This window comes from Gadus macrocephalus, chromosome 21 (genome assembly GCF_031168955.1).
Source record: "Gadus macrocephalus chromosome 21, ASM3116895v1".
In the NCBI taxonomy this organism is placed as follows: domain Eukaryota; kingdom Metazoa; phylum Chordata; class Actinopteri; order Gadiformes; family Gadidae; genus Gadus; species Gadus macrocephalus.
Window position 1 is genome coordinate 2179767 of NC_082402.1, and position 14901 is coordinate 2194667.

General features: G+C 47.7%; 1 protein-coding gene across 1 annotated transcript; it reads right to left on the reverse strand.

The window, feature by feature from the left end:
• Positions 1 to 1625: 1625 nt before the first annotated feature.
• LOC132450282 (gamma-aminobutyric acid receptor subunit rho-1-like) lies at positions 1626 to 13570 on the reverse strand. Its single transcript, XM_060042364.1, has 11 exons — positions 13238 to 13570; positions 12214 to 12261; positions 10876 to 10982; positions 8888 to 8955; positions 8384 to 8607; positions 5856 to 5938; positions 5400 to 5540; positions 4594 to 4746; positions 4063 to 4289; positions 3280 to 3750; positions 1626 to 2872 (listed from the first exon to the last, which is right to left on the reverse strand). The coding sequence occupies exons 1-10, from the start codon at positions 13330 to 13332 to the stop codon at positions 3442 to 3444; spliced, it is 1455 nt and encodes a 484-aa protein (XP_059898347.1). The 5' UTR covers positions 13333 to 13570; the 3' UTR covers positions 1626 to 2872; positions 3280 to 3441.
• Positions 13571 to 14901: the final 1331 nt, after the last annotated feature.

Consider the following 14901-nt stretch of genomic DNA (forward strand, 5'->3'; position numbering starts at 1 on the left):
TGTGTGTCTCTTTAAGTGACCACTGCATTTTAAGGTGTTTGTTATGGTTTCCATGGTGATGTGTTTTCGCGGGTTAATCTCTTCAAGCATACAAGAGCTGTGTTCGAAATCGTTCCCTATCCACTCACTCACTATTCCCTATATAGTGTCCATGATATATATTGTTTGTGTTTGTATTTTTGCACTATGGGTAGTGAGCACCACCCCCAATTTCATTGTACAAGTTTGCACAATGAAAATAAAGTATGAATCTGTTCATATAGTGCACTATTTAGGGAACGAACAAACGAGAATTCGGACACTACGCTTAAGATTTCTAAACGTCATTTGCGTCAGTAAATGCGCCGGGTATTTGTGTGACGCAGACAGATGCGCCAACATCATGTAAACAAACCGGTCACTCACGACGAAAGCTGGAGGTTGTATTGATGTTGAATGTTACATTTCCTTGTTTAATTCATTTTGAATGTTAAATATTCTATGTTAAATCCCAAATAAATTGTTGACATTTTTAAACGAAAGCCGGAGACTCCATCATTAAATGTATTCGTTTGCGCGGTTATTCAGCTTCTTCTCCTCCGGGAAAACACGACCGCATTGCATTGTGGTATACGGGAGTAACATGTAGGGTACATCGTATGTACCCTATTTTAAGTCCACTATATGGTGGACCACTGAGAATTCGAACACCCTACAAAATGGCGTGCACCCTATTTAGTGCACTACATCCATGATAAGGAACGATTTCGAACACAGCTAAGGAATATGTGGTCAAAAAAAGATTTCTCCTGCTGTTTATCTTTGGAGATAACTTGTAAAAAGTATTTAAAGTGTAATATTTACCGTACAAAATACTCGGTTTGCTTTGATGATAAACTGGAAGCCGGTCGGCAAAATTAATCTATAAGAAGACCGAAATCAGCCGAGTGAATGACCGTTGATGAAAGAAACTGCCGCTGTTTCCCAGTGGCTCGTGAGGAGCCGTCGCCATCTTCTGAACATCCCAGAATCTTTAAGGTCCATGCAGAGAATGCAGGCAAAAACACTTTAACCATCACACACATGTAGAGCTCTATAATCTAGTTTTTAATGGCCAGAACTTTACTTTATTAATTTCTTTATAAAGACTATTCTATTTTATAATAAGAAGACAGCTTGGTATTTTCTTGGTTTTCATGGACTGAGAAACACATTCAATTATGTTTGTGGTTCTGGTTTAGCTCCCAAAAAGGGAACTATATTTTGTATTTTATATATTCGTGTTCACAGTCTAAAGGGTTTATTATCGAAATATAATTGCATTTCTATGTGATTAGAATATCCATTATATTTATATATTAGAGGATACTGTTTTACGGTTTTCCTGGCTTCCAGTATGATGAGGTAAGATGCGTAACAGTCCAGCAACTGTTTAATAAATCTGGATGGATCTAGTCGAATGCTATCACAACCCTGAGTAAATTCTGTTTATTGGTTACAAAGTCTCTAGGTCAAATATTGTTGAAGTAGTAAGGTCTAAACATTTTAAGAGAATAAGGAAGAAAGAAAGAAATAATACAGCCTAAGAAGAACTATTGGTGAGCACTGCAGCATGCAGCACTCACCTAAATAAAGAAATATAGTAGTAAATAATAGATCGATTTTTATTCAAAACAGGATGTTCTTCAAAGGATGACCTATATTTATTTCAGGGGACTTTAGTTTCATAATTCAACATTTATTGACCTTTTATTTCTTGTGGATGGAAAGTCAGTAGGCTGCATGGAGCGTACTTCTCACAGATTAATTATTAATTATTTAGATGACTAAACACACATGAATCAACATGGAAATCTCCCAGGTGCCACTTGATGTGATTGTCATGGAACTCTTGATTTCTAAATCCGGCACAAAACACAAGAAGGAAACGTCTTCGCAAAGACCCAGAAGGAAATGGAAGATAAGGCCAAAAAAAAAAAAAGTTTGGTTCCTGTTGGTTGTCAGTTGAGGTCATGGGTAGGTAGGGAATTTATTTTATTTTTTTATTTTATTTTTTCCAGAGGCAGCGAATGATAGGTAGGTTGTTTTCATTTAAAAACGAGAAAATTCGCTCATCCTTGTATAGAATGAAGAGGTGCTGTACCAAAACGTAATTATAGTTTGCATCAAAAAAAATAAATAATCATAATCTGTCTCTGACACCGGTATAGGAGGCTTTTCATTTAATTGAATTAAAAGATGTCTGACATTGACTACATTTTTTATTCAATTTGAAAGATGAAAGAAAAAAAGTCAACACCAATGTTAAGATTTAAATAATTATTAAATGTTGTCACCCACCCCTCCTCCAACCCTTCTTTCCACCCCACCCCACCTCTCCACCCTCCTGCCCTAAACGTCAGGTCTTTCATCCTTCCTAGCCGTTGCATTGGCCCACTTTCTCCCCTTTTACAACTTCTCAACCTCGGGTGAATGTTTGTGATTCTGCAGAATCGGTTGAGCCAGACGGCCTCGTTCGAGGAGACTCCTCAGTGCTGACTGGGTCTTCATCTCCTGGCTTGTTCTTCGTCTCCTGACGCTGGTCTGTCTCATCAGTCTGAGTCCAGAGCAGGTCCAACGTGTTTCAGTTCAGAACACGGTTTACTGAAGCAGCAGCAGCAGCAGCAGCAGCAGCAGGGCTTGTCCCGGCCCAAAGGTCTCTGGTTCGATCCATCAATCTCCACAGCCTTCCTGTAGACATCCTAGAGCAAGATGACCCCTGACCCCCAGCTGCTCCTTAACGACCTGTCTCTGTACTGTCTAACCCCTACCTGCTCCTTAATGACCTGTCTCTGTACTGTCTAACCCCTAGCTGCTCCTTAATGACCTGTCTCTGTACTGTCTTAACCTCTAGCTGCTCCTTAATGACCTGTCTCTGTACTGTCTAACCCCTACCTGCTCCTTAATGACCTGTCTCTGTACTGTCTAACCCCTACCTGCTCCTTAATGACCTGTCTCTGTACTGTCTAACCCTACCTGCTCCTTAATGACCTGTCTCTGTACTGTCTAACCCCTACCTGCTCCTTAATGACCTGTCTCTGTACTGTCTAACCCCTACCTGCTCCTTAATGACCTGTCTGTACTGTCTAACCCCTACCTGCTCCTTAATGACCTGTCTCTGTACTGTCTAACCCCTACCTGCTCCTTAATGACCTGTCTCTGTACTGTCTAACCCCTACCTGCTCCTTAATGACCTGTCTCTGTACTGTCTAACCCCTACCTGCTCCTTAATGACCTGTCTCTGTACTGTCTAACCCCTACCTGCTCCTTAATGACCTGTCTCTGTACTGTCTAACCCCTACCTGCTCCTAATGACCTGTCTCTGTACTGTCTAACCCCTACCTGCTCCTGTGGAGAAGGTCTCAGCAGTCCTGGTGAGCAGTAGGTGGGGTTAGCTGTAGGTGGGGTTAGCAGTAGGTGGGGTTAGGAGTAGATTGACCAGTAGATGATGTTGAAGAGCACGTAGGAGCCGGGAAACAGCACCCGGGCGTACGAGTCAATGATGTGCGTGTCGACCCAGGTGCTCTCGTAGCCGCCGGAGGTCACGTGACCGGTCACCTGGTCGGTCACCTGACCGCCCAGCTGGTCGCGCTCCATGGCGAGCTGCAGCAGCACCGTCTCCCGCTGCTTCACGCCGTTCCCCAGCGACGCCATCAGCCCGAAGCGTCCGGCCACCTCGCCGTAGCCCCCTGTAGGACCCCCGGGCCGCGGCGCCTCGCAGGTACAGGGCAGCTGGGGACAGGAAGTTGGAAAACATACATCAGTATGTTCAATAAAATCAAAAGAATGCATTGGAATGCTTCTAATAAAAAAGTACCGTGTTTGGTAAAAGATTTGTTTACTGAATTGACATTCGGGACATTGTGGGCTTTTTGTCTTTTGGGAGATAACGTTTGGCCTGTTCACGGAGGTCCGATGGCCAGACGTCCGTCCAGAGGCGTGTGTGGAACCCAAACGTTGTGCGTAGCTCCAACAGGCCTCACATCTAAACTAGTGAACACGGAGGACCTCAACGCAGCGCTACGACTGAACCCCGCTCCCTACCTGCTCTCTGAGCTCCCGCTCCCTGGCGTCCTGCTCCCGGACCCGCCGCTCCCTCCTCTCTTGCCGCGTCGACAGGTAGTTGACGGCGGCGTACTCGATGACCGAGAGGAAGACGAAGACGAAGCTGACCCAGAGGTAGATGTCCACCGCCTTGATGTAGGAGACCCGCGGCATGGAGGCGTTGACCCCCGTGATGATGGTGGACATGGTGAGCACCGTGGTGATACCTGGAGACAGGAGGTAACCATGGTGATACCTTGGTGATACCTGGAGACAGGAGGGAACCATGGTGACACCTGGAGACAGGAGGTAACCATGGTGACACCTGGAGACAGGAGGGAACCTTGGTGACACCTGGAGACAGGAGGTAACCATGGTGACACCGTGGTGATACCGCGGGACACGAGGGACCAGCTAGCAGCTTACTAACTTGACTCACAACAAGCTACCAGCTCAAAGTAACTTTCCCGCTGGGTTAGCGGTGCTAACCTAGTGATGCTAACCTAGCGGGGCTATCCTAGCGGGGCTAACCTAGCGGCACACGGGCGGGCACGGCGCGGCGGTCGATCCAGAAGGACACCCAGGAGAGCATCACCATCAGGGTGGCGGGGAAGTAGGTCTGCAGCAGGAAGAAGAAGATGTGGCGCCGCAGGGTGAAGTTGATGTAGAGGCGGTTGTACCAGCCTGGGGGCAGAGGGCAAAGGTCAACAGCATGGAGGAAGGAGGGCAAAGGGCAAAAAGTTGGAAACAAATGTTAAGGTGGTGCTTAGTTTTGTTTTTTTGTATGTTGTTGTTTACCGTTGGTGCTGTAGAAGGCCAGCTTGGTGTTATTGTTTAGTGTTGTTGTTGTTGTTTAGTGTTGTTGTTTACCGATGCTGCTGTAAAAGGCAGCTTGGTGGTGTCTAGTGTTGTTGTTGTTTAGTGTTGTTTAAAGTTGTTGTTTACCCATGTTTCTGTAGAAGGCAGCTAGGTGTTGTTGAATGTTGTTGTTAAGTATTGTTGTTGTTGTTTACCTGTGCTGCTGTAGAAGGCAGCTTAGTGTTGTTTAGTGTTGTTGTTGTTTACCTGTGCTGCTGTAGAAGGCAGCTTAGTGTTGTTTAGTGTTGTTGTTTAGTATTGTTGTTGTTGTTTAGTGTTGTTGTTGTTTACCAGTTCTGCTGCAGAAGGCAGCTTAGTGTTGTTTAGTGTTGTTGTTGTTTACCTGTGCTGCTGTAGAAGGCAGCTTAGTGTTGTTTAGTGTTGTTGTTTAGTATTGTTGTTGTTGTTTAGTGTTGTTGTTGTTTACCCGTTCTGCTGCAGAAGGCAGCTTAGTGTTGTTTAGTGTTGTTGTTGTTTACCTGTGCTGCTGTAGAAGGCCAGCTTGGAGGAGGTCCTGAACTCCTGGATGAGGAACTGGGAGAGGGAGATGCGGTCGTCGGTGTTCAGCGACTCGTTGCCCTCCTTCCAGTACAGCATGAGGTCATCGTCCGTGTAGGCGTCTGGGGGGCGGGGCATAGACACTAGAGCTGTGCTCTGATTGGTCCACTCAGGGCGGCATAATTTTGTAGAGCCGTTCATAACGTGAACGTTCAAATGCTGTTTCTGAAGAGGTCAGTAGGATGTGTGGTGGGTGGAGGAGCCGATGAAGGTGGAGGAGCAGATGGAGGTGGAGGTGTTTTGGGTGTAGGAGGAGATGGAGATGGAGGTGGAGGTGTTTGGGTGGAGGAGGAGGTGGAGGTGTTTTGGGTGGAGGAGGAGGTGGAGGTGTTTTGGGTGGAGGAGGAAGTGGGGGTGTTTTGGTTGGAGGAACTCACAGCTCTCGATCTCCAGGGAGCAGGTCTGCGTGTCGAGGGGGAAGCAGCTCAGGTCCATACTGCACATGGAGGTCACGGTCACCCTGGAGGAGGAGTGGGAGGGGGAGGGGGAGGAGCAGGGGGGAGGAGGAGCAGGAGGAGGGGGAGGAGGGGGAGGAGCAGGAGGAAGAGGAGGAGGAGGAGGAGAAGCAGAGACACAAGGTGGAGGTGGGGTCAAATCAGAACGAGCCACGTCACATGACTCTCCGGCTGGTGGTTGCCAGGGTAACAGCCCTGCGAGCGGTCCTGTGATGTCGGATTGTTCGTGGGGATTAGACCGAGTGGACGGCCCGCCGCTGCAGACCTGCCCATGTGCAGATTAGCATGAGAGGTTAATGGAGCTCAGCGCCCATCTGGAGAGGACTATTATGTTATTATATTATTATTAATATTAAGCTGCTGAGCTTCATAGCCCTCTTCTGCCGCCACTGCTCCAGTTGGATGAGCCTGCATTCTCCAACGCTCTGGATGTAGATCGGATCATGTTTTCCTTGGCGTATACTTTGGACGTTTGAGGGTCCTGTATTCTGCTGCTACAGTGTGATACCGTTAATCTGATCTCAGGTGTTTCGCACAAACAATCAGTGGAAATCCCTGACCGCTGGTCGCTAATCCGCGGTCGATCCCCACACCTCTCCAACATCTCAAGGGTAGAGGGGTTGGGTTCTGCTCCCAGAGATGAACCCCTGACCACGCTGACACGCAACCCGTGTGATCACCACTACACAAACACCCCCTCCTCACCCCTCCATGGTCTCCATCCCCCCGGGGGGGGGATGGAGACCATGGAGGGGTGAGGAGGGGAGAGGGGGGGGGGAAGGGGTCAGGGTGGTAGGCAGAGTAGTGTTTTTTCTAGAAAGGTCTCCAAACCGCCGTACCATCGCTCGTCACCCCCCCCACCCCCCCCCCCCCTCCAGATTAACCCCCCACACCACCACCACCACCACCACCACCACCACCACCACCACCACCACCATCCTCCAATCACAGAACAGGAGACCCATTCCATGTTGTCAAGCAGAAATCCGGCCTCACACGCTACATGTATGAAACATGTTGATTTCACAGACTCAGTTCAATGAATGCTAATCCCTGCCGCGTGTGCGTGGCCTCGGTCGCCGACCGCACGATGTTGGCCTCCGACAGAGTGCCCGCCTCAGGGTTGGATTGAGTCGTGGTGGTGTGTGAGCTGCGCTACGCTTCAGCGGAGCAGTAGCAGTCTATTAGTATTCCTTTTATCGTCACAGATGTTCCCATCAGCCGTGTATCGTTCTGTTCTGTTTGATCACTTTATCTGAGATTTGTTTATTACTCTCCAAGTACTTGAAATGCGTTTCGGGTGTTTAAGTCTGAACACATTCTGCAGTTATACGAGTTATGCTGACCAGCCCCCGGTACCACCCCCCCCCCCCCCCCCCCCAAGGTCGGCGCCCCCCTCTCACTCAGTTCTGGGGGGTTCTTCAGTTCCTCTGAGGGTCGACAGACTTTAATCCGGTCATTGTGTCCAACGCCTGAACCAATGACGTTGGCTGTAAACCCATTGGTCATCAGCCAGCAACTCTACAGCCAATCAACTGAATGTGACTCTGACTCGTGGACGCTTTCTGCCCCTTCACCAGACCCCTTTCACTGGACCCTCTCCATCAGGGATTAGCCGGAGCGGGCAGTGGGTCGCTGCCCCACATCCCAAAGTCCTGACCTCGTGGATCCCAGCCTGTAAAGGCAGACGGTGTCTGACAGCATTGGCCTGAGCCTTCTCATCTGAGCCGGGGATCACTGGTGCTGTCGCCCTAAACCCAAAACCCGCCGGGTCGCCTTCCAACAACACACATCGGGCAAGACGTTCATTTCAACCTCACACCTGTTAACAGGTGACTTCTAGCGTGCTAACAGGTGACTTCTAGCGTGCTAACAGGTGACTTCTAGCGTGCTAACAAGTGACTCCTTGCGTGTTATCGGGTGATACTTCCTAGTGTGTTAACAGGTGACTTCCTAGCATGCTAACAGGGTCTCTTCCTAGCGTGCTAACAGGTGACGCTTCCTAGCGTGCTAACAGGTGACTCTTCCTAGCGTGCTAACGGGTGACTCTTCCTAGCGTGCTAACAGATGACTCTTCCTAGCGTGCTAACAGGTGACGCTTCCTAGCGTGCTAACAGGTGACTCTTCCTAGCGTGCTAACAGGGTCTCTTCCTAGCGTGCTAACGGGTGACTCTTCCTAGCGTGCTAACAGGTGACTCTTCCTAGCGTGCTAACGGGTGACTCTTCCTAGCGTGCTAACAGGTGACTCTTCCTAGCGTGCTAACAGGTGACGCTTCCTAGCGTGCTAACAGGTGACTCTTCCTAGCGTGCTAACAGGGTCTCTTCCTAGCGTGCTAACGGGTGACTCTTCCTAGCGTGCTAACAGGTGACGCTTCCTAGCGTGCTAACAGGTGACTCTTCCTAGGGTGCTAACAGGTGACTCCTAGCGTGCTAACCATGCTAACTCCTACCTGAGGCTGTAGAGGACCTTTCCGTCGGGGAACACCCTCAGCATGACGTTGTCTGTGGTGGTGTCGTGGGTGAAGGAGCGCTTGGAGTGGACGAAGAACAGGTCGGGAACCCAGATCTTCTTCACCAGCCGCCCGTCGAAGGTCATGCTCTGGTTGGTGGAGCTGTGGAAGGACAGACGTCTGTCCTTCCAGTAGTGCCGCAGGTATAGAGTCATGGTGAAGTCCTGACACACACACACACACACACACACACACACACACACACACACACACACACACACACACACACACCTGGTGAGTCTAACGCAGTCACAGCCTGGTGACAGTTTGGTAAGGAGCAGGTAGGGGTTATACAGTGAACACAGACAGTTTTTTAAGGTGCAGTTAGGGGTTACACCGTTTGTTAAGACAGAGTTAAGGGAGTTAAGACAGGGAGTAACTCTATGACTCTATTACTAGAGAGACGTTTCCTCCAAAGGGTTGGCGCTCCAGCCGCAGACTCACCATGTCCACCTCTGAAATGGTGTCCAGACTCTCCACCTGGACGTCCACCCCCACCGGGACGGCCGGCCCTAGAACCAACACACGCTGTGAGGAACCAGCCAGCCAACCAGCCAGCAGCCAACCAGAGAGCAAACCAGCCAGCCAGCAGCCAACCAACCAGTCGACCAACTAGCCAGCCAGCCAACTAGCAAGCCAACTAGCCAGCCATCCAACTAGCAAGCAAGCCAATCAGCCAGCCAGCCAACTAGCCAGCCAACCAGCCATCATCTCTGGGTACAGGCCTTCAGAGTGGAGGTGCGTACAGGCAGCCAGGGTAAGCCTGTCAGTATCATGGTCCCAGTAACCAATTGGATTACATTTTACAAAGAGGTCTCCTCTTAATGTTTTTCTGTTTCAAACAGCAACAAAATGTCCGCCCAAATCCCTGTTGAAAGCATGCAGTGTGTGCAGAGTGCAACGACTAAAGTATGGCTGGATACTCTAATCCCACCAGGCAGTGGGAGGCTCTCTGATTGAATATAAAGACAACGAGATTATAAACATGCGACCAAATCCTCCCAAATAAAACCAACGCAAAGCCTTTGTTTTATACCAACGTTCAATACGAAAACAATGCATCTGAAACCGTGATATGATACCGCTATTAAAATCATAAAATATCATAATAAAAGCGGTACTGCTGTGTGTATGGAATTTATCTCGGTTCTGCTACCGCTAATATCCTTATATCCTAATATCCGTATTTCTAGAACGCTTTCATTGCTAAAGAGAAATCACTAAAGAGGAATATACAAAAACCATGAACACATCTGAGCGCTCACCTCAGAGATTAAAATTAGATTACTGAGAGCCAACAGCTGCAAACAGAAAGGTGCACACAGACAGGTGCACAAAGACAGCCGCATACAGACAGGTGCAGGCAGGTGTTCCTGCTAATGAGTTGATTAGTGAATTAAGTAATTACCGATCCACAGCTGCCCATAATCCAGCCCTGGTTACCTCATCGTATCCAAGCAGTGTTTCCCGCTCCAAGTACCGATGGTTTGAGGGTTAGAAAGCGAGTGTAGAAGAAGCTCTCTGGTTTGAACCACCTAATGCTGCGTTCACACCAAAAGACATATTTGTCGCCCGTTCGCGTCGTCGCCCAAATTTTGTCGCGGGACAAATCATAATCTGTCGCTGTGCAAGTTTTGTCAGGCGAATTTGTCGCGTCACATATTTTGCCCGCCAACGGTGCTTCATGCCAATTCATTCTCAACCATGGCCGAGATAACCACCATTGCATGTCTTTACCTGTTGTGGAAGAGGGAGAGACGTCGGAGAACCAGACGCAGTCTATTCATAATATTGTAATGACCACGGAAGAGGGAGTGAATGAAGTATTGATTAGACAGCGATTTATTAAATATGGTACCTAATAATCGTGGAACACACAAGGCCGGTAACCATTGCAACGCCGGTAAAACAAACCCCTCGAAGCCCAATCCCATACATACAATACAATTATATTATATAGCGTTATATATAGAGCTCCGGGTGTCGCAACCGGCAACAATCCCTTTCTCCTCCATGCTGCGGTTCACCCCGGACTGCACTGCAGGGAACGGTTGGCCGGTTGAACGCTGATTGGCTGTTACGTTACGCACATCACCCAGTGGCCACGCAGTTGAACGCTGATTGGCTGTCATCACGCGAATGTCGCGGCAAAGTTGAAATAGTTGAACTCGAGCGAAAGTGTCGCGCTGCAAATCCACGTGAACGCGCTCGCCCGTGCCGTCAAAAGTGTCGCGCTGCAAATCAAATCTTGACGTGGGTTTTCTCTAGGGAAAATTTGCCTTGATTCACGTCTCTACGTTGACTTTGTATGGAATCGCCACACCCGTTTGGTGTGAACGCACAGTAACATGTGTTGAACAGCGGCTGAAAGGCCTTGCTGAACGGCTGGGTCAGAGCGGTGTAACAGGACGGGGAACCCCCCCCCCCCCCACCTCCGAAGTTGGGCCGCATGGTGAAGTCATGGTCGCCAATACTCAGCAGCTGGTCCGACTTGGTGATGGACACTTTGGTGGCGTCCTGGCTCCTCTTGTAGATGGAGCTGGTGGGGTCAGACAGGGTGGGGTCAGACAGGGTCATACAGGGTGGGGTCAGACAGGGTCATACAGGGTGGGGTCAGACAGGGTCATACAGGGTGGGGTCAGTTTTGTGATGAAACAGAATTCACAGGCTCTAAGTTCTAACCCATTTCCTGTTGTATAGAAAGGGACCTCATGCACTGAGATCAAAGGTAAGTGTAATGTAAAGGGTGAGCAGGTCAGTGTAACGTTAATGTGTAACAGGTTGATGTTAAGGGGTAACAGGTTGATGTTAAGGGTTAACAGGTTGATGTTAAGGGTAAACAGGTCGGTGTAAAGCGGTAACAGGTTGATGTTAAGGGGTAACAGGTTGATGTTAAGGGGTAACGGGTTGAGGTTAAGGGGTAACGGGTTGAGGTTAAGGGGTAACGGGTTGATGTTAAGGGGTAACAGGTTTATATTACGATGCAACAGGTTGGTATTAAGGTGTTACAGGTTGATGTTAAGAGTAAACAGGTTGATGTTAAGGGTAAACAGGTTGATGTTAAGGGGTAACAGGCTGATGTTAAGGGTAAACAGGTTGATGTTAAGGGTAAACAGGTTAATATAAAGGGGTACAACAGGTAAGGGTAATGTTAAGGGTTAACTAGTTGATGTTGAGGGTTAACAAGTTGATGTTAAGGGGTAACAGGTTGATGTTAAGGGGTGTCAGATCGATGTTAAGAGGTAACAGGTTGAGGTTAAGGGGTAACGGGTTGATGTTAAGGGGTAACAGGTCAGGGTCATGTTAAGGGTTAACAAGTTGATGTTAAGGGTTAAAAAGTTGATGTTAAGGGTTAACAAATTGATGTTAAGGGTTAACAGGTTGATGTTAAGGGGTAACAGGTTGATGTTAAGGGGTAACAGGTTGAAGTTAAGGGTTAACAAGTTGATGTTAAGTGTTAACAGGTTGATGTTAAGGGGTGTCAGGTCGATGTTAAGAGGTAACAGGTTGAGGTTAAGGGGTAACAGGTTGATGTTAAGGGGTAACAGGTCAGGGTCATGTTAAGGGTTAACAAGTTAATGTTAAGTGTTAACAGGTTGATGTTAAGGGGTAACAGGTTGCTGTTAAGGGGTAACAGGTCAGGGTCATGTTAAGGGTTAACAAATTGATGTTAAGGGTTAACAGGTTGATGTTAAGTGTTAACAGGTTGATGTTAAGGGGTAACAGGTTGATGTTAAGGGGTAACGGGTTAAGTTAAGGTGTTCCTGTACCTCCCAGTGTTCCGGAGCGCGACGCCCGTAGGAATCTCCCTCTTCGTCCTGAAAGGAGGAAGTGAACGGGATGATGAGACGACCTCGGAGCGCCTGGAGATTACAGGGATTAGGAGACAGAGGAGACACCCACCAGCCGGGGGCCGGATGTGGGGGGGGGGCTCACGAGGGGTGGTCTTACGCTGTAATGAAACACAGGACATCGCCGCACCCTGAGGAACACATTTACTGTCTAACACCCTGGGGGTAGGGTAATACTAGACCACAGGCACCGCTGTGCATTCACTGCTGTTAGCCCAGCGGTGTTAGCACTGCTATGTTAGCCCAGCGGTGTTTGCACTGCTATGTTAGCCCAGCTGTGTTAGCCCAGCGGTGTTAGCCCAGTGGAGTTAGCCCAGCGGTGTTAGCACTGCTATGTTAGCCCAGCGGTGTTAGCCCAGCGGTGTTAGCCCAGCGGTGTTAGAACTGCTGTGTTAGCCCAGCGGTGGAGGAGAGCGGGATTAGAGCGCAGTGTCGCGGCTTGGCTCCGGTCCGGCCGGGGATAACCTCCCTAAGCGCATAACAATAACTTTAATTCAGAAAGAATATTAACGCTGATTACGCTTTACGTAAGATAAGTGATTTACTGACCAGGGGAACCTTTAACCTTTTAAAGGTTAAGAAGTACATATATGTTGAGGTAGTTGTTCAAATAATTCCATTTGGTTGTGTCTTGGCTCCTTTTCCTTTAGTGACACGAGGAGCATTAAAATGTATTATTTAACTATCATCACGTGACTCCTCCGTCTTAAAGATGGCAACGGGGATCAGCGCCTCCAGATGTCTGAACAGGTTTGGAAACGACTGAGCACAAACACCGTAATGTCTTACTATCTTAATAACTCCACCCTCTGATGTCACGTAAGCTTACAGGAAAGACAGTAAAACCAGGTTCAATCATCTCGCAACCCCCCCTTGAAGACCAATTAAGACCCCCATGAAGACCACTGAAAAATACTGAAGACCACTGGAAACCATACAGGACCTGAGTCGGTCAGCCGTCTCGAGTTGCGATTTCTCCCGCGCGCCTCTGACAGCGCCCGCCAGCAGCGCGAGCAGCAGCAGGACATGCGTGCGCATCGTGTCCAGGAGTCAGCGCGCGACAAACGGAGGATCTCCAAGCAGAAGTCTTCAAACGGCGCTCCTCGCGCTCCTCTTCTCCACAGTCGGTTTGCGCGGGAAGAGAAGATACATATTCCCGCCTTGGCTGCCGGGCGGACACTGCGCGCGGCGGGACGTATGCCCCATGTTGGCGCCTTTAATCTCACGCGGGAAGCAATCCCGCCTAAACCTTTAAGTCCTCCGGTCAGATGGCGCCCCCGGGAAAACATACGGCGCGTGCTCCTGTCACCTATTGGTCACTGACTGGGTCCCCCTGTATCCTATTGGTCACATCCTTAAAATACTCATCACATTGCATAATAAATCATGCAAATGAGAGGGGATGCATGATTTATTATGCAATGTTGATGATAATTATGTTTTCATAATATTATATAATGATTATTTGAATAATGTTTAATTAAATCAGGATTTAGATTACGTTCCGTATCGATTGCAGTGATTGATATCGTAATCAAGGTATTATTGTTATTTTAATACATTATTATAATATCATATAGGGAATAATGTCTTGGATAATACCTTCCCAAATGTGAAGGCCTACTTCAGTAGCCTTTGACAGCTTTATTTACTAAAAAGGCTTAAAAATGTCTTATTTACTAGAGCCTAGTGTTGTTTGTTAGAATCAACGGATGGATTTTGATTTGTTTTCATCAACCAGATTAGCATCTCTGAATTCTGTGAATTTTTTTCCGGTGGGAATGAAAATCTGTTGTTTTTCTGAACGAACAAGATTATTATTTCAGGATTCTGAGAAAAGTTTAAATGGAAACCCCAAAAATCTGCTCTTGTTTTTCTGAGTAGAAACGCTTGAGAGCTGTATCCATTGAACACGTCCCATCCGCTGAGTTAACCCAAGTTCAGGTTTGTGTTTGAGGATACTGGTGTCTTAGTTAAACAGAGCAGATGTTTGGTTATTCCTCAGTCACAGCAGCTGGAGACAGGCAGGATTTATATCTCATTCATTCAGAAAAACAAAGGAGAATCATTTTTTTCATCAAAACTTTTCTCTGAATTCTGAGATAATGATATTGTTTATGCCGAAAAAAATCACAGATTAATTGTTTTGCATTAAAACAGAGCAAAATGTTGTCCTTAAGTGAATGCATTAGGCTTCCCTAAATTACAGGAAAGATGAATTAAAATAAAATAAATAATGGATAGTAAAACTATTATTTGGCTATTTGTATTTTAAGGCTACTATGTTGTTGCACTGCGGGTTTTGAACGGTAGGGGAAGATGTTTCCCCGGCAGCGGAGAGCAGAAGGGTAATTCTAACATTGTGTAACAGCGGGGTCAACAGCAGGGGGCAGCACTGTCTCCTATCACAAGAGATGTGTATTTCTGCATTTGGCTGCATGCCGTTCATGTTCGTCCAAATGTTACACGACTCACTTCTGCCTGATACGGTGTCACCATCGTTATAATGATGCCTGGTAGTTAAGTAGACAGGCAGATATGTGCTTGTTAATAAATAGTAAACTAGTCACTAACAAGAAGTAGTGCTGATATTGGCTTTCCTCATAC

Coding starts and splice junctions, on each gene's coding strand:
- LOC132450282 (XM_060042364.1), bottom strand. CDS start 13,332: ATGCGCACGCATGTCCTGCTGCTGCTCGCGCTGCTGGCGGGCGCTGTC. Junction 8,956..10,875: donor CATGCGGCCCAACTTCGGAG/GTGGGGGGGGGG, acceptor TGTTGGTTCTAG/GGCCGGCCGTCCCGGTGGGG. Junction 8,608..8,887: donor CCATTTCAGAGGTGGACATG/GTGAGTCTGCGG, acceptor TGTGTGTGTCAG/GACTTCACCATGACTCTATA.